Raw genomic sequence first — 26,454 nt, 5'->3', positions numbered from 1 at the left:
ATTAAATGGCTTTATTACACTCCTGCGCCGCGGTTTATGTGATAGATATTTTTATCACATAAACCCCGGCGCGGGAGTGTTATAAAGCCATTTAATAAAAACGATATTACACTAGTGTAATAACACTCTGACATGACGTCATTTGCGCTATATATAAACATAGCGTTACACTATGGGCGCGTCATTGTTGAATTACTCATTTTAACAGTTCACTGTTCTTATTTTGTATATGTGATAAATAGAATATTATATTTGTGTAGATTCAATTCTAAATTTATTGAACTCGTTGAATAAAACAGTATTATGCGAGCCAGAGGCTCGCATTATATGATTTTATTCAACTCTTTCAATAAATCTATCACCAAAATTATAATTTTTTTTTAAATTATACATTTTTTCTCACTAAACATACTACCATATATTATAAGAATGCCCTAGGAAGTAATTTAAGGTCCTTTGTGCCTCCCTAGCAGTTCTTTGCGCACCTGAGCTCTCCTTAGCGGTCCAGCAACTCATCGAAAACATAAATTCTATCACCACAATTATATTTTTTCTTAAACTTATACATTTTTTCTCACTAAACATACTACCATATATTATAAGAATGCCCTTGGAAGTAATTTAAGGTCCTTTGTGCCTCCCTTGCAGTTCTTTGCGCACCTGAGCAGTCCTAAACGGTCCAGCAACTCATCGAAAACATAAATTCTATCACCACAATTATATTTTTTTCCTAACATTATACATTTTTTTAACATACTACCATATATTATAAGAATGCCCTAGGAGATATTTAAATGTCCTTTGTGTCTCCCTAGCAGTCCTTTGTGCCCCTAGGAGGTGTTTTAAGATTCTTTGTACCTCCCTAGCAGTCCTTAGCGGTCCTGCAATTCATCGAAAACATAAATTCTATCACCAAAATTATATTTTTCCTTAAAATAATACATTTTTTATCTATTAACTTACTACAATATAATATAAAAATGCCCTAGGAAGTAATTTAAGGTCCTTTGTGCCTCCCTAGCAGTCCTTTCCGCACCTGAGCTCTCCTTAGCAGTCCAGCAACTCATCGAAAACATAAAATCTATCACCAAAATTATATTTTTTCTTAAAATAATACATTTTTTGTCACTAAGCATACTATTATATATTATAAGAATGTTCTAGGAGTGATTTTAAGGTCCTTTGGGCCTCGCTTATAGTCTTTTATGTACCTGTGCAGTCCTTAGCGGTCTGGCAACTCATCGAAAACATAAATTCTATCACCAAAATTATATTTTTTCTTAAAATTATACAATTTTTTCTCACTAAACATAATACAATATATTATAAGAATGCCCCAGGAGATATTTAAATGTCATTTGTGCCTCCCTAGCAGTCCTTTGTGCCCCTAGGAGGTATTTTAAGATTCTTTGTACCTCCCTAGCAATCCTTAGCGGTCCTCCAATTCATGGAAAACATAAATTCTATCACCAAAATTATATTTTTTCTTAAAATAATACATTTTTTATCTATAAACTTACTACAATATAATATAAAAATGCCCTAGGATGTAATTTAAGGTCCTTTGTGCCTCCCTAGCAGTTGTTAGTGCACCTGAGCAGTCCTTAGCGGTCCAGCAACTCATTGAGAGCATAAATTCTATCACCAAAATTATATTTTTTTTAAAATTATACATTTTTTCTCACTAAACATGCTACCATATATTATAAGAATGCCCTAGGAGGTATTTAAATGTCTTATGTGCCTCCTAGCAGTCCTTTGTGCCCCTAGGAGGTATTTTAAGATTCTTTGTACTTCCCTAGCAGTCCTAAGCAGTCATGCAACTCATCAAAAACATAAATTCTACCACCAAAATTATATTTTTCTTAGGATAATAGATTTTTGTCTATTAACTTACTACTATATATTATAAGAATGTTCTAGGAGGGATTTGAAGGTCCTTTGTGCCTCCCTAGCAGTTGTTAGTGCACCTGAGCAGTCCTTAGCGGTCCGACAACTCTTCAAAAACATGAATTTTATCACTATAATGATATTTTTCATGAAAATTATACATTTTTTATCACTAAACATACTACCATGTATTATAAGAATGCCCTTACAGGTATTTTAAGGTCCTTTGTGCCTCCTTAGGAAATATTTTAAGGTCCCTAGCAGTCCTTTTCGCACCTGAGCAGTCCTTAGCGGTCCGGCAACTCATCGAAAGCATAAATTCTATCACCAAAATTATATTTTTTTCTTACAATAATACATTTTTGTCTATTAACTTACTACTATATATTATAAGAATGTTCTAGGAGGGATTTGAAGTTCCTTTGTGCCTCCCTAGCAGTTGTTAGTGCACCTGAGCAGTTCTTAGCGGTCCGACAATTCTTCAAAAACATGAATTTTATCACTAAAATGATATTTTTTCTTAAAATAATACATTTTTTGTCACTAAACATACTACCTTGTATTATAAGAATGCCCTAGGAAGTATTTTAAGGTCCTTTGTGTCTCCCTAGCAGTCTTTTGTGTATCTGAGCAGTCCTTAGCGGTCCGAGAACTCATAAAATTTTCACCAAAATCATATTTTTTCTTAAAATCATAATTTTTTTTCACTAGAAATAATACCATGTAACATAAGAATGGCCTAGGAGGTATTTTAAGGTCCTTTGTGCCTCTTTAGTAGTCCTTTGTGGCTCGATTTCGAGACGTTTCGGCCCCAAGACGTATCGGCCCCAAACTACCCAAGACGTTTCGGCCCCGGACGTTTCGGCCCTTTACCAAATCGGCCCCATAATAAGTACTGTATTTTAAACCGATATATTAATAGCATTTCAATGATTAAATGAATCAATTAATATATATATTTAATCATTTTGTATAAAAACTAGATTATAATAGTAGTAGGGGAAAAGTAATCAATACAAACAAAACAGAACATAAACTTTATTTAAAAAAATATAATACACAAACAAACAATTATTTACAACATATATAGATATTGATAATATTTTATTAATACAAACAGAACAGAACATAAACTTTAATTAAAAAAATATGATACACAAACAAACAATTATTTACAACATATATAGATAATATTTTATTAATACAAACAGAACAGAACATAAACTTTATTTGAAAAAATATAATACACAAACAAACAATTATTTACAACATATATAGATAATATTTTATTTGAAAGATTAAGAAGCAAGACACAAAACAACACATGAGACAGACATTAAATTATCATCAACAACTATTTAACAGTGACGAGTTTGATGGATACGAAAATACAAGTACAGAACAATTATAGTGTCGGTTATTCGTGCACCCTCCATATCACTACAAATAAAATTTCATCTTAAATTGACATTCGAGACATTCATATTTTGCCTGTTCCCAGTATTTTGTATGATTATCAAAATATTTATAATTATCCAAATGCTAGCACGCTGATGTACCTTTGGTAGAAATCTAATAAAATAGATGTCACCTTTAAAAACATTAACGTACATCTAATTGGTTCAAGAGATCAAAAGATAATAAATAATTATTTAAAGAATTAAAGTGTCATAATTGTTTAATTGTTAAACGTCTCGCGGAAAAGGGCCGAAACGTCCAGGGGCCGATTTTTCGACTGGGGCCGATTTGGTTTGGGGCCGAAACGTCCTGTTTCCCTTTCACAGCACCACTCATGTGACTTCCGAGGTAAACAAACCTTTGTTTTTAACTTTTTACTGACCTGTTGCTATATTTTGCTTATATCTCTCTATTATTTAATCAATTTTTAATCAAAACATTTACATATATCATGTCGGCCATTTTTCCCTTATCGATATATCCGCGAAAAATGATTTACTGTAATACTATTCGGACATATTTTATTTTCGGATAGGGAAGTTTATTTTGAAGAAAAAGAGTATTTTGTTGTATCATGATATAGAATAATAGACTTTCATTAATTAATGAATAGATACACTTAAATATTCAAAATAACGAACAAACCCACTTGCATGTACATGGACAAAATTTATCATGATTCAGACTTTCAAAATAGTAAAAGGCTTAGATGACTGTGTTTTTGAAAAATTTTTTAGTTATTCGGCATCAACAAGGGGACATAATTTAAAACTAGAAATGCCTCGTAGTAGAACAACTCATTGCCTACATCTGTTTTCAAGACGTGTAATTAAAACATGGAATAATCTGCCAAAAAATGTAGTAGACTCAAAAAGACTGTTCATGAATTTAAAATAAAACTAGACCAACACTGGACCGGAGACACTCCATATAAAGTTTAAAATGCTTATTGAAAAATTATGCTGTTATAATTGTACAGCAGAGTGAACAGAAATAGATAAAAGTATATATAATTAAACATAGAGGTGGTGAGAGCAATAAGAAGAAGTACTGAAAGATTGTCAAAAGAAGAGGGGCTTAAAAAGGGCTTGGCCCTTCCATCAGAGCCCAGAATCATCCTACAGGTATCCTACGGGTTTGCCTAAAATACGAAAGTGAGATTTTTGACGAAAGTGAGCGAAAGTGACTTTTAAAATATTAATTGTAACGTTTTAATAGACTTTTACAATAAAATTGCAGTTTGTTGAAGTATATTATTAGAAATTACTTATATTTTTTATAAAAAATAATCATAATGATGATTTATTCGGTTTTTATTTGCATAATTCATACACACCAATTCTTATATCTTCCTTTCGCTTACATTGAAAAATACGAAAGTGACTTATAAAATATAAAATATACCGTTTAAATTGAAATTATTTTTACTAATATTGCACAAAGTGGACGTATAATATCAGGAAATGATAATATTTACTTTCAAAGATAATCATTATGATGATTAAATCGCCATTTATTTTGCATAATCTCTATACACAAGTTATATACAGAGATCTTCCTTTCGCTCGCATTGAAAAATACGAAAGTGGCTTACAAAATATCAAATATACTGTTTAAATTGAATGTATTACTAAAATTGCAATTAATTTGTAGACGTACAAAATCAGAAGTCAATTACATTTATTTTTAAAAGTAATCATTATGATGATTTAACCGCCCTTTATTTGCATTACACAAGTTAAAAGATCTTCCTTTCCCTCACATTGAAAAATACGAAAGTGACTTCAAAAATGTCAAATATAGCGCTGAAAGACGCATGTTTTCAGAAATGATTAAAATATATTTAAAAAAAAATAATAATAATTATGATGATTTAATATCCATGTATTTTCATAATTGCTGTATACCTGTTCTGATATCTTACTTTTGCCCACATTGAACAATACGAAAGTGACTTAATCTGACGAAAGTGAATGTCAATATTCACGATATTAATGTTTTTTATAATAAAAAATAAATGAGTCATTTTCATTATTATTCATGTTTTCATGGTGATTGACCTATAACTGATGATGAAAATGACTAGCACAAAATATAAAAAAAAATCCTAACTTATAAAAAGATTGAACTTTACCGATATATATAGTACGATATTTATAGAAAATTCTGTGGATTACTTATTTCCTTTTTTCATAGTGAAATATTATTTTAACAATGATGGGAAATTCCAAATTATTTTTCAAATTAACATGTACATTGCTCATCTACACCTGGATGAGCATAATAACTGCCACTTTAATCCGTGCAAGATATCTATGGTGGTGCAGAAGAAAGGTTAATTCAATTGTCCACTCAATAAACAACCGGGCAAGTGTCATCAGTTACATACCTATGATTGGATTATAATAATTCTTTAGTGGGATTAAAGCGTCATGCGGTCACCGTCGTGTGTACTATCAATTAAAGTGGATGCGAAAATGATATGACAACACGTGTTTGCATGTAAACATATTCATACTTTATTTTGTCTCATTCGTATACTTGCATTTTTAAACATATATACAACTATTCACATAAAACATACATAAGACCATTCCATTTAAGAATTTCAAGAGACATTATAATAATGAGAAACACATTCAAAACCTATTACTGTTAGATTAGAATCAAACAGTATAATTACAATATAATATATAAACAGAATATTAAATATTAGGTAACACCATCGTTAATCAAAAATTAAAAACTGCCCGAAAAAGACGATGTAACTAAGAAATTGAGAACTGTAAATCGGGGCCCTAACGCATAAATTGTATAATTCATGTTTTGCCAATTATAGTTTACATAATAAATTTCATTTTTCATCTTAACATATTAAGTTTTATAAAAATGATAGTTACTATAGCTTATAACATACGTCTACAAACTGCAATATTATCATGAAATTCTATTTCAACGCTATATTTGATATTCTGTAAGTCACTTTCGTCAGGCTCACAGTAAGCGAAAGGAAGATCAATGTCTGAGCTTGTGTATAAATATTATGCTAATAAATGAAGATCAAATCATATTGATTAAAGATACTAGTTTTGATAATATACGTCTACAAACTGCATTATTAATATTAAATGCAATTTAAACGCTATATTTGATATTTTTAAAATCACTTTCGCTTCCTCTCCCTAACATTGAAAATACGAAAGTGGGCGAAAGTAAGATCTCTGAAATTGCTATATAGAAATAATGAAAATGCATGAATATTAAAACCTCATAATGATTTTTAAGTATTTTTTATTCTGTTCTGAAACTATGCGTCTACAAACTGTTATATTAATATAAATTCAAAATAAACGGTATTTTGAATGTTTTATAAGTCACTTTCGTATTTTTCAATGTGAGCGAAAGGAAGATCTATGTAGTTGTGTATAGAAATTATGCAAATAAATAGCGATTAAATCATCATATATAATGATTATTTTTGAAAATGAATATAATCAATTTCTGATAATATACGTCTACTTAGAGCAATTTTAGTAAAAAATCAACTTAACCAGTATATTTAATATTTTATATGTCACTTTAGTATTTTTCAATGTGATCGAAAGAAAGATTTCTGAACTTGTGTATAGAAATTAGTGCAAATAAATGGCGATTAAATCATCATAATGATAATTTTTAAAAATAGATATTATCAAATTCCAAAACTATACGTCTACAATCTGTTATATTAATATAGATTTAAATTAATCGCTATATTTGATATTTTGAAGTCACTTTCGTATTTTTTCAATCTGAGCAAAGGAAGATATCTGAACTTGTGTATAAAAATAATGCAAATAAATAGCGATTAAATCATCATATTGATTATTTTAAAAAATAGGTATCATCAAGTTCTGATAATATACATCTACAAATTGTAATTTTAGTAAAAATTTCAATTAAAACAGAATATTTAATATTTTATAAGTCACTTTCGTATTTTTCAATGTGAGCGAAAGGAAGATATAAGAACTTGTGTATAGAAATTATGCAAATTAGTAGCGATTAAATCATCATTATGATTATTTCTGTTAATAAATATAATTATTTTCTAATAATATACGTCTACAAACTGCAAATTCGTTTTAAAAGTCTATTAAAATGTTATAATTACTATTTTAAAAGTCACTTTCGCTCTCTTTCGTCAAAAATCTCACTTTCGTATTTTAGGCATACCGGTATCCTACAGGTATCAATTTTGCAACCATCTGTTGTTTCAACGAAGTCCTGCGGCTGCCCATAGTTGTGTTGTGCACAATTGTGTCAAATGTCTAAGTCACACTTGGTGTTCAGAGGAAAACACTTATCCAAAACAAATTTCCACGTACATAAACAAACAAACAAACAACACAGGATAAGTTTTAAGGTTTTATTTAATGACAATAATTGGGCAATCTCCCTATGAATATTTCAGAAGTAAAACTTGTATATAATACACTAAAGAAAAAGGAATGAACCTGATATATACCCCAGGGTCTAATCCAGGATATAGCCAAAAACTGACGTTTTGACTCTCAGGAGTCTTCATCTGGGTTATAAAAATGCATAAAGGTATTTTATTATAACGTTCACCATTGAGAAGTAGTGTCACATACAAAATTTAGGTCCCTGTTGCCAGGGTCATGGTCACACATTGAAGTTAAAAAAGGTTAAATGAAACTATGTGTATAGATAATTTAATCATCATCAATTAAGGGACTCTTAACATAAATGTTCATCATTGTGAGAAGAGGTTTACAGGCATCAAAATGTGCAAAGGCAAGGTAGCTATTCATTATTAAGATTGCATTATTACTTGGTACAAATTTTCCCCATTTAAGAGACATAGTTATGAATGCTTGAACTAGATCATTTGGACACCACGAGGTCAGAGAGAAAAAATGCTCATAACCTGAACATAACAGTTACTGGGTCAATTATGCAAATTCATGCTGCTGAAGCTTTCTGACTGACTTTTTTGTTACAATGAATGGCACACTCATTGATATTTGTCTTCAAAATTCTTTAGTAATTTCAGTCACAACATGTAAGCATTGTGACAAGTTTTGAACACTATCACTAAATCTTGCTTTACTTGGCAAGCATGGTCAGTTTTTTTTAACACTTATATTTATATCATTTGCAGATGAATCTATTAATAGCAGCAGTCTTATTAAGCTGTGGGATTTTGGTCAGTACTGGACACACAGATAAAGAAATTGGCACAACTGACATAGAATATGTACATCTCATCTTTATGAACCATCTTGGTATGTATACAACTTCTTTATTTCTAAATTTATCATGTTAGCTAACCCTTAACCAAGGGAATCCACTTAGATTTCTTTACATGTTGAAACTGGAAAATATTCTTTTTTTTTTTAGAGTTTTATAGATTTTACAATCAAATAATTATTTTTAATGAACAATGGAAAACATGCACAATGACATATATAACTTGATTTACATACATTTGTAATCTTATGAAAAAATTCTGATTTTGTATGATAATGTATATTTTGTTGTAACCCCCAGAATTTAAATTCTGTTGTGGGATAACTTTTGCTTTGGTTTTACTTGTTAGCTCGACTATTCGAAGAATATGAGAGCTATTCTAGTCGCCCCGGCGTCGGCGTCAGCGTCGGCGTCTGCGTTGGTTAAAGTTTTTTGTAAAGTCAAATATCTCAATTACTGCTTGAGATATTCAATTGAAACTTACAATACTTATTTATAGTAACAAGGTACATCAGAGTGACAAGTTGGATAACTCTGCCTACAATATTGACAGAATTATGCCCCTTTTTAACTTAGAAATTTTGGTTAAAGTTTTTTGTAAAGTCAAATATCTCAATTATTACTTGAGATATTCAATTGAAACTTACAATACTTATTATTAGTAACAAGGTACATCAGATTGACAAGTTGGATAACTCTGCCTACAATATTGACAGAATTATGCCCCTTTTTAACTTAGAATTTTGGTTAAAGTTTTTTGTAAAGTCAAATATCTCAATTATTGCTTGAGATATTCAATTGAAACTTACAATACTTATTTATAGTAACAAGGTACATCAGATTGACAAGTTGGATAACTCTGCCTACAATATTGACAGAATTATACCCCTTTTTAACTTAGAAATTTTGGTTAAAGTTTTTTTTGTAAAGTCAAATATCTTATTTATTGCTTGAGATATTCAATTGAAATTTAAAATACTTTTTTATAGTAACAATGTATATCAGTTTGCAAAATTGCATAACTCTGCCTGCAATATTTGCAGAATTATTTGCCCCTTTGAAACTTAGAAATTTTGGTTAAAGGTCTTCAAAGATATTTACTTGAAACTTTACACATGCACTTAGGGTCATAATTGGAGGGTCATAATTGTATGTCACTGACCAAGTTCCATAACTCTATCTTGCATTAAGGCTGATTCATATCCCCTTTTCTACTTAGTCTCTTGGTTAATGTTAACATGATAGTTTAACATATCTCAATAACTATTAAAGATATTTATTTAAAACTTCACATATGCATTTAGGGTCATAATTGTAGGTCACTGACAATGATCCATAATTCTATCTTGCATTTAGGCTGATTTTTCTCCCCTTTTTCAACTTAAAAATTCATGGTAAAGTTTTGCTTGTAAGCTGTTATCTCAATAACTACTGAAGGGTTTGTACCTTTTTTGGGACAATTTTATGCATTCATAATAATAAAGCAGTGATTAACTTGATAAAACATCTTAATAACAAGCCTTTGTACCTTTTCTGTCAAATTTATGTATTCAGGTAATTAGTATTATTTTACTCAATTAAACACCCTTGTGACATTACCTTCCTAATAGTCAAGCCAATACTGTATAATTAGACTCTCTCTAAGGCCTATAACATGAATTTATGAAAAAAATTATGTGAACTTTTGTGAACTTAAAAAATTTAACATTATAAAGGCTCTTTTACTATCAAGCACTTAAAATAGTCAAGCGTGCTGTCCTACCGACAGCTCTTGTTATGTATGTAAAGCAGTTTTTGTTAAATTTACTTTTATTTGTATATATACATGTACATATGTATTTTCTGTCCAATTTGACTTTAGACCAGATTGTCTTATGTTGACACCTTAAAGTGTAGGGTAATTTAGAGAAGCTGGCTGATAATCAGGATGATTTCTGTCTTTGTTTAGATGTTGGCTATGCATTACCATCATCACTTGGATATCTGGGAAATGTGCTCAACAGATATTTTACTGAGTATTTTCCTCGAGCTGTCAAAGTGACCTTTGACCTGCTGGTACTTGGCTATCAAGAGAGGTTTATTTATACAACACATCCATGGTTAGTTAGTCTGTACCTTGATTGTCCACCTAACATGGTGCTGCCATCTGGTATCAAACTTCAGGTAAATTGATTAACAATCTATAATTATGTAACAACTTTTGTGTATAAAGCATACTGTAAATAATGTTCAATACTTTAGATAATTTAATTCAAACCTGAGGTCTTTTAGTTTGACATTCTAGGTACAATTCAAAAATGGGGCTTTTCATTTAGGATGACATTCTAGGAACCGTATATGTATAATAAAACTGCAGATTGATTAATAAAATGTGATGTTAAAATAGATCAACCCTGAAAAACATACATTTTTAGCTCACCTGTCACAAAGTGACAGGGTGAGCTTTTGTGATCGCTTTTCGTCCGGCGTCCGTCCGTCCGGCGTCCGTCGTCCGTCCGTAAACTTTTACTTTAAATGACATCTCCGTAAACTTTTACTTTAAATGACATCTCCTCATAAACCACTAAGCCAATTTCATCCAAACTTCACAGGAATGTTCCTTTGGTGGTCACCTTTAAAAATTGTTCAAAGAATTTAATTCCATGCAGAACTCTGGTTGCCATGGCAACCGAAAGAAAAAACTTTAAATATCTTCTTTTAAAAAACCATAAGAGCTAGAGCTTAGATATGTGGCATGAAACATCTTCTAGTGAGTGTCTACCAAGTTTGTTCAAATAAAAGCCCTGGGGTCAAAATTGGCCCTGCCCCGGGGGGTCATTGATTTTCCCTATATGCATATAGTAAAAACTTAAAAAATCTTCTTTTAAAGAACCCAAAGAGCTAGAGCTAAGATATTTAGCATGAAACATGTTCTAATGGGTGTCTACCAAGTTTGTTCAAATAAAAGCCCTGGGGTCAAAATTGGCCCTGCCCCGGGGGGTCATTGATTTTCCCTATATGCATATAGTAAAAACTTTAAAAATCTTCTTTTAAAGAACTCAAAGAGCTATGGCTAAGATATTGAGCATCAAACATGTTCTAATAGGTGTCTACCAAGTTTGTTAAAATTAAAGCCCTGGGGTCAAAATTGGCCCCGCCCCAGGGGGTCATTGATTTTCCCTATATGCATATAGTAAAAACTTAAAAAATCTTCTTTTAAAGAACCAAAAGAGTTAGAGCTAAGATATTTATCTTGAAACATGTTCTTATAAGTGTCTACCAAGTGTGTACAAAGTTTGTTCAAATGAAAGACCTGGGGTCAAAATTGGCCCTGCCCCGGGGGTCATTGATTTTCTTTATATGTGTATAGCAAAAACTTAAAATCTTCTTTGAAAAAACCCAAATAGCTAGAGTTTAGATATTAAGCATGAAACATCTTCTAGTAAGTGTCTACAAAGTTTGTTCAAATGAAAGCCCTGGGATCAAAACTGGCCCGGCCCCAGGGGTGTCATTGTTTTTAACTATATGTGTATAGTAAAAACTTTAAAAAAATCTTCTTTTAAAAAGCCCAATGAGCTAGAGCTTAGATCTTTAGCATGAAACATCTTCGTATGGGTGTCTACCAAGTTTGTGCAAATAATAGCAAATTAAATTGGCCTTGCAACGTTGGGGGGGGGGGGGCCTATATACAGGTGAGCGACCTCAGGGCCATCATGGCCCTCTTGTTACAAAATCTCAAGTGAAGTTTCTAAGACATTATCTTATTGGGCATGGGCCATCAGGTAAATCTATTTTATAAAATAAATAACATGATATTTATATGAGCCGCGTCACGACAAAACCAACATAATGGGTTTGCAATCAGCATGGATCCAGACCAGCCTGCACATCCGCGCAGTCTGATCAGGATCCATACTGTTCACTTACCAACCCTATTACAAGTAGAGGAACTGTTAGCGAACAGCATGGATCCTGATCAGACTGCGCGGATGCGCAGACAGGTCTGGATCCATGCTGGTCGCGAACCCATTATGTTGGTTCAATTATTGTTTAATACTTTCTGCAGTGCCCTGATGCCGAGAGTAAGACAGACTTTATAAATGCCATCAAACTAGGATTTATAACATGGCATGCTGGTCCAATGAACATGGAGTTTGAAATGATGGATGAGTCAATGAATGAATTTGGTATACAGCTTAGTCTGGATCTAGATAAAAGGTTTGGTATTGATAGAAAATACAGGACGGTCAGTCAACGAGATGTGCCAGGTTAGTAAAAAATGTTCATGATACTTAAAAAAAAATTTTGATGGTTATATCAGATTACCACCTACAGATTCTGTTGATGCCTTTTATTGCAGGACTTTATAAAGTCAGAAAATATATACAACATTTGTGCTCTAAAGAAATATGTAATGAATAGATTATTGAATGAATAAGCAAGATCATGGGATAAAGTAATTTATCACATACCTGTGCAGCTATCACAGCTCCTTTTTGCACAGTTGTACTTTAAATTTAACATGACATCATTTGTGTTTATATACAAGCATAGTGGAAAGACATGATAAATGTTAAAGTTAATCTATAAGGTGTCAATGAAAGGGTGGTTTTTTTTTGTAAATAGTTCGTATTTTGGGTATGTCATAAATAGAATATTTTAATCATGTAGCTAAATTTCTAAAATAAATTTATTCAATTAGTTAAATAAATTTAGTATTCAACATTCACTCATTCAATATTATCTATTAATTTTCTTATATAGAAAGGTAAGAATAAGGAGGAATATATTTTTTTATTTGATTGTATTTTAGGTACTACACAAGCTATTATTCCAATATTAAAGAAGATGGGTATATCTGCCTTGTCTATCGGGGTCAACGGAGCAACTTGTCCAGCTGCGGTTCCCCCAGTGTTCCTGTGGAAAAATGGGAACCAGTCATTAATTACCCTTTACCATCCAAGTAAGTGAATGGTTTTGTTTACCATCCAAGTAAGTGATTGGTTTTGTTTACCATTCACGTAAGTGATTGGTTTTGTTTACCATCCAAGTAAGTGATTGGCTTTGTTTACCATCCAAGTTAGTGATTGGCTTTGTTTACCATCCAAGTAAGTGATTGGCTTTGTTTACCATCCAAGTAAGTGATTGGCTTTATTTACCATCCAAGTAAGTGATTGGCTTTGTTTACCATCCAAGTAAGTGATTGGTTTTGTTTACCATCCAAGTAAGTGATTGGTTTTGTTTACCATCCAAGTAAGTGATTGGCTTTATTTACCATTCAAGTAAGTGATTGGTTTTGTTTACCATTCAAGTAAGTGATTGGTTTTGTTTACCATTCAAGTAAGTGATTGGCTTTATTTACCATCCAAGTAAGTGATTGGCTTTATTACCATCCAAGTAAGTGATTGGTTTTGTTTACTATTCAAGTAAGTGATTGGTTTTGTTTACCATCCAAGTAAGTGATTGGCTTTATTTACTATTCAAGTAAGTGATTGATTTTGTTTACTATTCAAGTAAGTGATTGGTTTTGTTTACCATCCAAGTAAGTGATTGGCTTTATTTACTATTCAAGTAAGTGATTGATTTTGTTTACTATTCAAGTAAGTGATTGGTTATGTTTGTTATCAAAGTAAGTGATTGGTTTTGTATACCATTCACGTAAGTGATTGGTTTTGTTTACCATTCACGTAAGTGATTGGTTTTGTTTACCATCCAAGTAAGTGATTGGTTTTGTTTACCATCCAAGTAAGTGATTGGCTTTATTTACCATCCAAGTAAGTGATTGATTTTGTTTACTATTCAAGTAAGTGATTGGCTTTATTTACCATCCAAGTAAGTGATTGGTTTTGTTTACTATTCAAGTAAGTGATTGGTTTTGTTTACCAAGGATAGCAGTGGCTGAATGGTTAAGATTTCTGCATTACAAGCCAAGACCTTTAGTATGAGAATAAAAATAATCCAAACAGAAGGGTAAGGGTGCAGATTTCCGAAAAATAATGATTTATTTATTTAGCAGGAAAATCTCGGAGATTCAAAACAATCTCGAGCTGGACATTTTCCAAAATCCATACAAATGATAATTGATGATTGGTTGGTATCAGCTGTCATCATCAGAGACATTGTAGTTATATTATTTATTTTCAACTTGCTATTTATGTTTTTTTGTTTTGCAGGAGGGTATCCAAACCAGTATGGACCAGCACCTATGAAACCAGGTGGCCTCTCAAAAAATGATTGCGCAATAGTCCCGGGTTTAAACCACGCTTTGTGTTTTGCTTTTAGAAGTGATAATGATGGCCCACCCGTAGATTACAAGGTAAATATATGAAGCTTTTAAATGGAGTTTTAGGCATAATTATTATATTCATATGGACAATTCAAAGGATATTTGACAGTTAGGTATTTACTATTGACTCTATATGCCAGCATTCTCACAGAATTAAATGCAGTGTCTTTGGCCGTATTTAATCTTACAGCAGTTAGTTACGAGTGATTTGATGTCAGAGTCCATAGACTAGGGATTATTCCAGCATTTGGGATGTCTGTGTTAGCAAAAATGCTATCTGTTTAAATGGCGACTTAATGACTGTGTTAAATGTTTATCTGTATGTTTTAGAAGAAGTGTACAATTTTTAACATTAACTATATTTTTTAATGATAAGATAGCACATTTTGTTTGTAGTTTGTTGTACTCAACAATGATTTTAAACCAAGTACGGAGTAACATGTTGTCCTTTAGTATCATACTGTACATGATAAGATAGCATGCAATCGGAAAAAAATACATTTCAAATAAAAAACAAGATGTCATTTCTTGTCATAAAGAAACAAATATGATTTTTTAGAATCAATCTAAAAAAATTTAAGTTGTTGGTCTAATGCTTACCTGGGTTATAGGTTATTGAAATTTTTAACCAGTTTTTGGCTAAAAATCGACCAAACTTGTTTAAACGAATAAACTTGATACCCCTATCCAGCATATTACTGTATACTTTCACATTCAAATTCAGGGATACGCCATAAATTATTGTATTATGTATAAGCAATTTTGTCTAATTTGTTAAACATTTATCAGGAAGTATTGACGGTTTATGAGATAGTGAGAGCACAGTTTCCAAATGCGAGAATAAACGCTTCTAAATTTGAGGATTTTATTGCCTTAGTGATACCTCATCAGTCCTCGTTACCAGTGTTTAGTCAGGAGATGGGCGATGTTTGGATACAGGGAGCTGGTTCTGACCCGTTGAAAACTGCCTTGTTGAGAGCTCAGTATAGAGTACGCTCCAAATGCATTAAATCAAGTATGTGTTTTATTGATTAAAGAATAGTATACAAATATGGACTTTTCAGCTGGTGAATATGATGTGGGGGCCCGTGGCAAGTGGTTAATTTGTTGACTTAAACCACTTTGCCTCACTCTTGTGTTTGAATCCCGAAACGGACTTGATTCTTTTCATGTGGGCAGCTTCAGCTGTTTACGGAACGTCTGTTCTACTCGTGCCCGTTCTTGCCTGAGGTTTTCCTCCACCAGTAAAGCTGGAACGTCGTGATATGACCTTTACTGTGTCAATGTGATATGTTCTGAAAAAATTAATATCGCTGAGGTCAGTATTAATTTTTTAGTTCATATCACGTCATATTTACCAGCTTCAAAGTACATATCTGATTTATTATATTATTTATAAATCCCTTTTATATTGGCTATCAAATCTTCCATTGAATACGACGGAAATCGACGCTCAGCTTGTTTTCTTTTTCCATAATTTGGCCCAGTATTTTAATCCGCATTGGCACGCTACTGTAAATTCTTAATGTTCTTAAAATGTAAAGACGGTTACTTTAATAGTCTTATTTGACTTTCGTTTGCGAGTCGCCCAACAGTTTGCTTTCAGAATAATAACAACAAACTTGGCGTGACGTCACATCACGTGTCTTTTGTGGGCTTTCCAGAAAATCTATTTTTAGAGAAAAGACAGTGAATATATTCTGAAAATCTATTTATTTCACATGACACAGTTAAACATTTGTTTTACATTTGTATGTTGAATGTAATCTATTATCAATCAATTACTCTCTTAAAATAATTGTAATTTAATTGATTACAGAGGCAAGTCTGAGTAATCAATCATAATCATTTACAATAAAATCTGAAAGTTATTATAATTAATCAATTACTGATCAATGTAATCAGCCCCAGGTCTGCTCACAAGACTGTTCTCAGATGATAATAGTTTGAAAAATTAGAATGGTGAGTTCATATTTCTATATATCCTTTTTTTTTCCAGAAAAATGTTCTCTAGATGACCCGAGGGTGTATAATGCTAGTAGATTTATGTTGAAGTTAGCAGAGCATACCTGGGGATCTAACGGAGGAATACTGGACAATATACACTGGACAAATGACCAGTTCTACAAAATGCTGACAGTTCCTAGTTTGTATTATAATATACTTCCTATCTAATCATAATGTTATACAATGTATTATGTGATATGGTTAAAATATCATCTATGCCAGATTTTATAACATTTGTACCTCAATATAAAGCTTTAATACAGTCTGCAAATTAAGCACATGTTCACTAACACATGGCTAGCAGTATTTGGCAAGGCCTGTAAAATTTCCTGAGTTTTCCAGACTGACCTGTAGAAATTTAGCAGTCAATCACTTTAGTTCCTGAAAATGAAATGACTGACTTCTAAATGGAACAACTGCTTTTTCAGGGCATAGAATTACAAAATAAATATATATGTCATTATTCTTAATTTTATTTTCCACTTTCAAAGTTAAACATTTTTGGCCTATAAAAACATGAATGGGCTAGTAGACTTATTGAAACCACTAGCTCAAATGACTTCTGGTCCAAAGTCTATGAATAGGAAAAGAAAATGTTAATCTGGCACAAAATGTAATAAAACATTAGTTTTGACTTTGTTCATAATTGTTCATAATTCTGCATTCCTTTATCTATTTGAAGCTTTTTTTGAATTTCTTAAGCATTTATTCTTTTTTATGGTTAAAAATTTTTACAGGTCTGCTGTTTCATAACTGAATAGTTATTGAAATGGATCTCATTCATGATCATATGTCACTAAATGTTGACAGATTGTGAAAATCACATGTCAATATCTGCATGCTCATTATATAACATGCTTGTAATATAATAAATAAAACAACAATCAGAACAATGTATCCGGATGTCTGCAGACATTTTCATAAAAAATCTTACGACATTTTTTTATCGTAACAGAAATCTTATGATAATTCTCCTTTTCACAAAAAATGTTAAGAAAATCTTAAGTGCAAAACCTGCCGTAACTTTACGATAGGTGTTCCCCGTTCGTAAGTGTAATTTTTTCTCTCTTAAGGGTGAAATATCATGTATCTCTTACCTAAACTGAATAAAAACAAACAAAAATTGGAGGACAAATATATATAAAGCAAACAGTATGTTATAAATAACACAAATTAAGGTATAATTATTTTTCAACATAAACATTTGTGACGTCATGACTTGATGACGTCTCAATGGAGAGAGTTATGAATAGTTTAAATGAGAACTAAACTGTAGTATTATTGGAAACTAATAATTTGTACAATTTTGTGAGTTCGATTTTATTGCCATCATGTACTAGTGGCACCTTTTTATTTATTAATCCCTTAGCAATAACGTAGCTGAATCACTTAGATACATAAAATTATTTTTAAATAAAGATAGGAAATATATGTTTGAATCATTCTTTTGTTCTTATTGAAATTTGATTGTGTTTAATACATATTTCAAGTTCTTTATTACTTGATTTTAAAACCGGAATCAAATATAGAGCATGCACATCAATATCAAATGAACGTTGCTAGGGATGTTTTTATCTTAAGATGTAATTTTAACTTACAAGTGGTTTTGTGAAAATGACTTAAGATTTAACTTACGATTATCGTACATGTAAGTCAAAAACTTAAGATAAATCGTAAGATTTTTTGTGAAAATGTCTGCAGATCTGGATGGTGATTTTGACTCCAAATGACATCCCTACTTAATTGATATATAAAATATTTGACTGAGTCTTAACAAAGATCTTAAACATTGTTTATAATTTTGTTGTTGTTTTTATTTCAGACAGTGGTTATCAGAATGCATCAAAGTATTGGGATGAACAAAGGTATATGACAAATCTAGCAATTGAAGCACTCGGCAATCACTCCATGGTGGAAGATTTAAAACAAGAGTTTTTAAATATAATGCCAAATGTCCCTGATTTAACAGGTAAACCTTTTAGTTTATGATTATAACTCCAAAAAAGCCCTGATCTTACAGGCAATAGTTGTAGTTAATGAACATTATACCAAATTTACCTGATAAAAATAGGTGTATTTTTTTCTGCTTTTTTTGGTTGGGTTTCAAGTTGCATCAACACAGTATAGGTCATATGGCGACTTACTAGCTTATCTTGTGGAGGAAGACCTCCAGTACCCTTCGGTGCATTATTTCAGGCAAGAAGAGGCACCTGAGTAGAACCACCGATGTTCCATAAGCCAGCTGGATAGCTTCCTCATGTGAAAGAATCCAAGGTTCTTGTCAGGATTCATACTCACAGTAATGAGGGACATTTGGTTCTACTCAGATCCTGAGGTCTTTTTTCACCAGTTAAGCTGGAAAACCCCCAAATGACCTTAACTTTGTTGGTTTGACCAAAAAAAAATGAATGAAAATGAACAAATGCAGTGTGGGAACACCAAACAATTGATATTGTCATCTCTGCTGTATACTTTAGTTTCCTGAAGTTACATTTTACTATTTCAAAATAAAGAGTGTCAGTGAAGTATTTATTCCAAAGTTAATCTCTTTGATGCTAATGATTTTACAAGAAAAAATGTTTAAATTTGTTAGATTTTAAACAGCAAATATAAAGTATTTGTGCTTTGCAGATTTTCATCAGGTGGATATTTCTTCGTCACAAAATTGTGGAGGTTTTGATTTAAAGTTTAATACTCAAGGGGCACTTGTTAAACTGATAGATTTAAAGGGACAGGTAATATTTTATTTTCTATCATGTGATTTAGTAGTTATAGATTATAATATTATTAGCATAACATAAATCTGATGGGTTGGTGCTGTAAATGTCTAGCTCAGAAGTCAAGGTCAAATATGATACGTATTTGTTGTGTTCAATCTTAAACAGTGTTTCAGTGTGTGAAATTTGCAACAATTTTGCTTTAAATAATTTCTTAACCAAGACAATTTGTCAAAAAATAGAGAAAATAAGAGTCCCTAAAGAAAGCCCAACATGTCAAAATTAAAAATGTTGCAGGCTCGGTTTGATTGAGCCTGTTCCTGGACGTGCAAACTACCGTCCATGCCCCCTAGCACTGGCATAAGCAGAATTCAATATTTAAACATGAAATGGTAATATTTTGATTTTAGAAACAAAGCTAATTATATACCTACATGTAGTTACAAATTGAAGGTATTATTCAAGGTGTTTGTTATTTATTGTTACATTTTGTGTGCTGTATATCATATTATACCTCTCTCTTATAACACTCATATTTGTGTCACATGACATAATAATGTAAAAAACCAAGACAACACATTCTGCTTGTTGCAACTTTAGTATGTCTTTATCAGAAATGAAAATCAACAACATACAAAAATGATGTAACATCTGTTAAGGTGGTAATGTCAATGTAACATTTAGCATACATAAATATAGATCAAAATGATAATATAGGTTTTAGAATAGAAATTATTTTTTCAAAATAGAAAAGTTGTAATAAAACCCAATACATTGTAAATTTACATGTACGATGCATGACATAAAATTTGGGGCAATTATTGTGTGCTTACGGACCTAAGATTTTAGGCAATTGTGTGCTTAGGGACCTAAAGTTTTGGGCAATTGTGTGCTTATGGACCTAAAATTTTGGGCAATTGTGTGCTTACGGACCTAAAATTTTGGGCAATTGTGTGCTTACCGACCTAATGTCAGTTGTTTTTGATGGGCATTCTTCTTGTATACTCAGTTATCACCTTAAAACTGGCGATAAAATTTCTGTACCTGACAAAATTCCTTGTTTGTTTAAGAACTGGGCGGGTGCTGATAATCCACTAGGACAGTTTGTATACAGGACTTATAATCAGACTGACTTTGATGAATTTTTCAACACCACCACTCCATTCAGTAAAGATTTTTTCCTCGGCATTGGTAAACCAAACATGACCAAAAATTCTAAAGCTGAAAGTACAGTCTGGGATACTAAAGTGACTGCTTTATTTGCAAGCAAAGGTAATTTTATTAACGTTAAAATTTATGTATCAGTATTTATTTTAAATGAAAAAAATCACCCTTATTTAAAACCCCTTCTAAATTTAAATTTAAATGGATGCGGAATTTATCGATATAAATTTTTTTTTGAGAACTTTTAAAGAGTACTAATTTTGGGGGGTTTCCTTATTAAAGAAAACTTATTCTATTTTAAGACGTGTAAAAAAATGGACAAAATATTAAATTTTTTAAATCTGAAGTGAAAAATTCCCGGAAATATTATGCCACCATTTTTTCTAGTTTCTCAGTTGGAAAAAAACTTTTTGTATTGAAGAAAAATTATACTTTTATTCTTTTTTAAATTTACCCAAAAAATTTGGGCATTTACTGCCCCCGGCCTGTGTAACTAGTTTTTTGTTTGTTTTATTTTTATTTTTCCCCCACCAAAAAACCTTTTGAGGGGTTTGTTTTTTAAATCACTAGTTTTAGTCATTGTTTATGAAAATTCATAAATACCCTATAAAGAAATACTTGGGGCCCCTTTGGGGGTCTCGCGGGAATTTTCCCTGTTCAAAAAAGGGTATGAAGAAATTTTTTTTTGTGTTTTTTTTTCCCATGAATCATATAAGCCACTGAAAAATTTGAATAGGGCCGGGATGTTTTGGGTTTTAGTGTGACGGGAATTTTTAAAAATTTAAATTTTAAACTAAAAAAGACAAAAAAAAAAAAACAAACAATTTTTGGATCCCATTTGGGCTTTAAACCATTATAAAGTTAAAAATCGAAAAGGGGTTAAAATTTGGTTAAATCCCCAAATTAAATATTAAAACTCAGTCTTTGGAGAAATTCAAACGGGTTTTGGCTTAATTTCAGTTTTATATTTTGGGTTTTTTTAAAAAAATGTCAAAAAAAACCGGATTTGATTGAAGTGCCATAGTTTCTTTTTATTGTCCTCTGCCTTTTCAAAGAAAAAATGGCGGATATAGAAAAAGTCTATGTCCGTCTTTCCGTCTGTCTGTCTGTCCATCACTTTTTGTGTCCGGTCCATAACTATGTCATTTATGAAGGGAATTTGAAACAACTTAGTATACAGGAATTTTAAAATGTTATTTGTTAAAGTGAAAAGTCAAATTACTTTGTTCTACCTGTACATTGATATTCATATACATGTACTCATGATACATCTATAGCTTAAGCTTTATATTGTAATAATGTGTTTGTAATACAGGTATTGATGTAGTCCTGCAGTGGTTTGGCAAAGTTCCAACACGTTTACCAGAAGGAATGCATTTTGTGTTTAAACCAGTGGAGAAATCTGGGTATAAGTGGTGGATGAAAAAGTTTGAAGTTTTTAAATAAAACCCTTTTAAATGGGGAATTTGTCAATGGAAGCCAAAGTTTTCCCGTAGTATTTTAATAATAATCATGGATATAGGAAAAAATATGATTTTTTCAGTAAATAAATTTTTCAAAATTTTTTTGCAATTTTTAATAATAATTTTTTCAGCATTTTAGGGCTTTTTTTTGGTTCAGTTTTGAAATTTTTGGGTTTCATAGAATATTGCAATATAAAAGGGAATCCCCTTGGATCTCTACTTTACATACACAATTTTTAAAAAATTTTTTTAAAAACCCACTTTTTTAACCCCAACCCTTTTAAAGGTTTTTAATTGGACCTAAAAAAAGTAGTTATTCCCAAAATTTTTTTTGTTTTTTGCTGGAGAAAAATTCTTACTACAAATTTCGACAAAATTGGGGCCCCTTTTTCCCGTGGTTAAATAAATTAAATTTAATTTGGGTTTGGGTTAAAATTGGGGGCTTTTTTTCAGGGTAATCCCAAAAAATATTTCCTTTAAAATTTTTTAAAATTTCTAGGCAAAGAGTACTAATTTTTTTTTAAATGATTTTGAGTGGTTTTTTTTTGATTTAAAAAGGGTTTAAAAAAGTTTTGCCCACTAAATTTTTTAGAGGGCTTATTTGCATTTTTTTTGGGGTGTAAATTTATAAAATTTTTATGAAAAATTTTTTTTTTCAAAAAAATTAATCTTTAAATTTTCCCTTAAACTTTTCAGCCATTAACGGGGAAGTACTATTTTGAAAAAACTGCAGGGGTTAGAGTTTTACCTCCTTGAGGGCCCAAAATAAAACAAAACTGTCGGGAACAAAAGTTTACACTTCCATTCCTTTCATTCCTGCCCGGACATGAAGGGTGTATCATTTAACCTATAAAAGTAGGGAAAAAACAATATTTGGTACCCATACAAAGAAGAAGACGCATCCAGACGTTACAGATTCTCTCTGAATTTCTCTTAACCTTTACCCAGCTGATTTACTGTAATAGACCTGTCCAGAATTTGAATTTGGAACTGTTCTTTGTATGTTGTAGGGATTTCAATAATCAAAATGATGAAATTGATGAGTCAGCAGTATTGAGCTTGTTTAGAGCATGGGTGTAAGGTTTATGTGCCCGTTGGCTTTGCTTTAATCTGGTATAAACACAATTTAACATGGATAGCAGATAGCATTGTAAGAGATAACTTTGGTCATGATGAATATTGTATAATGGCATTATCACTGTAAGGGATTCCTTTGTCCCTGTTAAGATTGTATAAAGGACTTGTCAAGTATTTGAATTTGAAATTTCAGGGCTTGTTTTTAACTAGTTCTTAAATAGATTATGTTGCAGTTAATGAAAAATGATAAAAAGTTAAATGAAACTTAAACATATTACTTTTTAATTGTCACAGCACATAAATGTACAAATGATGCTTTGCTGAATTGTAATTACTGTCAAACACCGAGAAGAAAAGCGATAGATTCGTTGATTTAATCATTTCAAAAGCTTATTTTGATTAAGATTTAGTTTTGTGAATAAATATTTTTTCAGTACTGAAATACCTGTTGATCTATGTGTTGAAGGTTTTATTGGCTCAAACATATGAATTATTATAATTTTAAATATTTGACTGAAAATTGTTCATATTTGCTGAATCAGAATTTCTAAAAAAAATGTTTCAATTGATGTTGTCAGAAAATAAGTTCTGCAGGATTATTTCTTATTTTTACTTAAGTTTGCGAAAATATTTTTATTCATTCCATGTTTTATTTTTCTAGTCTGTGATATTTTGCTCCTGCTTTACTATCACCATTTATATCCAGTAACACATGATGTGAATTGCGGAATAGTAACACAAAGTTGGTTTCTGCCCTTGATTTGCTCAAAGTCGGTAATACTATTCATTGCTATATTTCTTGTTATTTACACATCCCTGTGTTACTGGATAACAAATGGTGACCATGGTGTACTAGACTAAAATTCAAATACATGTATATAATATTAGTGAATGTCTGCTCACTGTTTTTGTGTAATCTCAAGTTTGGGAGTAATGTATGATGTTAGTTTGACAATATGTGTAAATTTATTTTGAATCTCCTGGCATATTTTTGTAACTTATCTCTCTCTTAACACTTTAATTTTGTCTCTTGTTTATTTCTAGAGATAATGGAATCTTGTATGCAAGTTGTCTCCCTAATAAACCAATGATTGTACAGAAAGTTATCTCCCCATGCTGCTTAACTTTTAGAATTGTAGTTGCTTGCGTACTTCAGTAAATACTGCAGAATTATTAAGTTAGAGATAGGTAAACTGTAGACTATAACTATATAGACTCTGATTTAAATCAGTATTAAATCAGTATTTCCATTCATATCTTAAATATTTAAACAAGTCATGTTGAAATGAAATATACATGTAAACTAGCTAAACCCCTATCTCTTATGACAGTTTGTACAATCCCGGACTGCTATGTTTATAATCATTAGGGATCCTGGGCACCCACAACTTGCCAACTCTAAAATACCAGCATTGAGAGATGACCACTTTCAGCAAATTTTGTTTGACATATTGAATTTGTATGTTACCTGTTTGGCAAAAAGAAAAGAAAACAACAGTAACATAAAACAAAAAGAAACAAAAAAAACCCAAAAAAATAATAAAAAACAAAAACAGCATAATACATGTTTTGTTGTGTGAAAGAAGTTTTTCTTAATTGTTGAATAAGATATGTAATTAGTCCCCTACTGGTTTACTGGAGGGGACTTTAGGTTTACCCTCCGTCCGTCTGTCCGTCCGTCCGTCCGTCCGTCTGTCAGTCCGTCAGTCCGTCCGTCCACAAAACTGGATCCCGCGATAACTTGAAAAGTACTGAAAATATTTTTATGAAACTTGGTATATGGATAGATGGCAGTATGGAGATTATGCACGTCTTTTTCTTTTCTTCCTATGTTGAAAATTCTGGTTGCTATGGCAACAAATAGGCTGAAAATATGGCAAATTTTACACATAAACTGGATCCAGTGATAACGCAAAAAGTACTGGAAATATTTTTATGAAACTTGACATATGGGTAGATGGCAGTCTTGAGATTATGCACGTCTTTTTCTTTTCTTCCTATGTTGAAAATTCTGGTTGCTATGGCAACAAATAGGCTGAAAATATGGCAAATTTTACACATAAACTGGATCCAGTGATAAAGCAAAAAGTACTGGAAATATTTTTATGAAACTTGACATATGGGTAGATGGCTGTCTTGAGATTATGCACGTCTTTTTCTTTTCTTCCTTTGTTGAAAATTCTGGTTGCTATGGCAACACATAGACTGAAAATATGGCAAATTTTACACATAAAATGAATCCAGTGATAACTCAAAAAGGTACTGGAAATATTTTTATGAAACTTGACATATGGGTAGATAGCAGTGTTGAGATTATGCATGTCTTATCTGTTCTTCCTATTTTGAAAAAATATCAGTTGCCTTGGCAACAAATAGGCTTAAAACATGGCAAATATAACAATATTTGTGATTAGTCAAAAAGAGCTGAACATTTTTTATGAAATTGCATCTTTAATTCAAGAGTTATCTCCTGTTTAAGAATTTTGCTTTTAAAATGTTATATTTTGGTAACAGGGATGTTTCAAATATTAACTTTAGAGTGTCCTTCAGTCCGTCTGTCTGTTCATAAAAGCTGTTTCCTGTGATCACTTTTAAAGAACTTTTCCAACAAATTTACTTAAAATAGAGAAAAATTGAAACATTAGTGAATGGCCCTTCAGATTGTTGATGGGGTTCTAACCGGTAGGGGACTTATGGATTGCTTGCAATACTATGATAATTGCTTGTTCTAATTGTTTTGTCTCAGTAGTGCAATCAGAAAACAATTTAATATCTTCCATGAGCTCCTCTGTCCATAAGGATTCATGGTCCTCATCTCCGAATCCGTCATTTAACAATTTATAGTCCATTCTCTTACTTCTAGAAGGCAATAATTTTTTCTTCGCCTGTTCCTTCTCCTTGGAAGACATCTTAGTCAAAAATACAAACTGCTTACTCGGCAAGAAGTACAGAATAAAGTTTATTCGTATTCAATGAAATAATTACTAAATACGAAAACTCCTCTCGATTTGCACAATAAGAAATCTGATGAACAATACACCAGTCCATAAAACAAATAAATTTTCAACTTAAGTTGAACAATTCTGTAAAATAACCTTTCAATAAACTTTTAGTTAATTAGAATCTCAACATGTGATCTACTTGTCAAACAAATACAGAA

At 31.4% G+C, this 26,454-nt stretch overlaps 1 protein-coding gene and 1 long non-coding RNA gene across 2 annotated transcripts; both read left to right on the top strand.

The window, feature by feature from the left end:
- Positions 1–3,672: 3,672 nt before the first annotated feature.
- Positions 3,673–22,200, top strand: LOC132749151 (uncharacterized). Its single transcript, XM_060738846.1, has 12 exons — positions 3,673–3,696; positions 8,513–8,636; positions 10,550–10,764; positions 12,647–12,848; positions 13,394–13,543; positions 14,754–14,896; positions 15,656–15,881; positions 16,866–17,012; positions 18,696–18,842; positions 19,505–19,608; positions 20,661–20,862; positions 22,070–22,200. Exons 2-12 carry the CDS (start codon positions 8,513–8,515, stop codon positions 22,198–22,200), a joined length of 1,791 nt encoding a protein of 596 aa, XP_060594829.1. The 5' UTR covers positions 3,673–3,696.
- Positions 22,201–24,532: 2,332 nt separating this feature from the next.
- On the top strand, positions 24,533–26,454 carry LOC132749146 (uncharacterized). Its single transcript, XR_009628378.1, has 2 exons — positions 24,533–25,382; positions 25,554–26,454. It is a non-coding gene; the product is annotated as an uncharacterized LOC132749146 (long non-coding RNA).

Source organism: Ruditapes philippinarum, unplaced genomic scaffold (assembly GCF_026571515.1).
Source record: "Ruditapes philippinarum isolate M1 unplaced genomic scaffold, ASM2657151v2 ctg4134_1_1_1_1, whole genome shotgun sequence".
NCBI lineage: Eukaryota > Metazoa > Mollusca > Bivalvia > Venerida > Veneridae > Ruditapes > Ruditapes philippinarum.
This window is presented reverse-complemented; position numbering and strand designations above follow the sequence as displayed.

Bases quoted from the DNA above. Each gene is read 5' to 3' on its own strand.
- LOC132749151 (XM_060738846.1), top strand. From the start codon at position 8,513: ATGAATCTATTAATAGCAGCAGTCTTATTAAGCTGTGGGATTTTGGTC. The intron at 10,765-12,646 runs GTAAATTGATTA...TACTTTCTGCAG, and splicing joins CATCTGGTATCAAACTTCAG to TGCCCTGATGCCGAGAGTAA. The intron at 17,013-18,695 runs GTTTGTATTATA...TTTTTATTTCAG, and splicing joins CAAAATGCTGACAGTTCCTA to ACAGTGGTTATCAGAATGCA.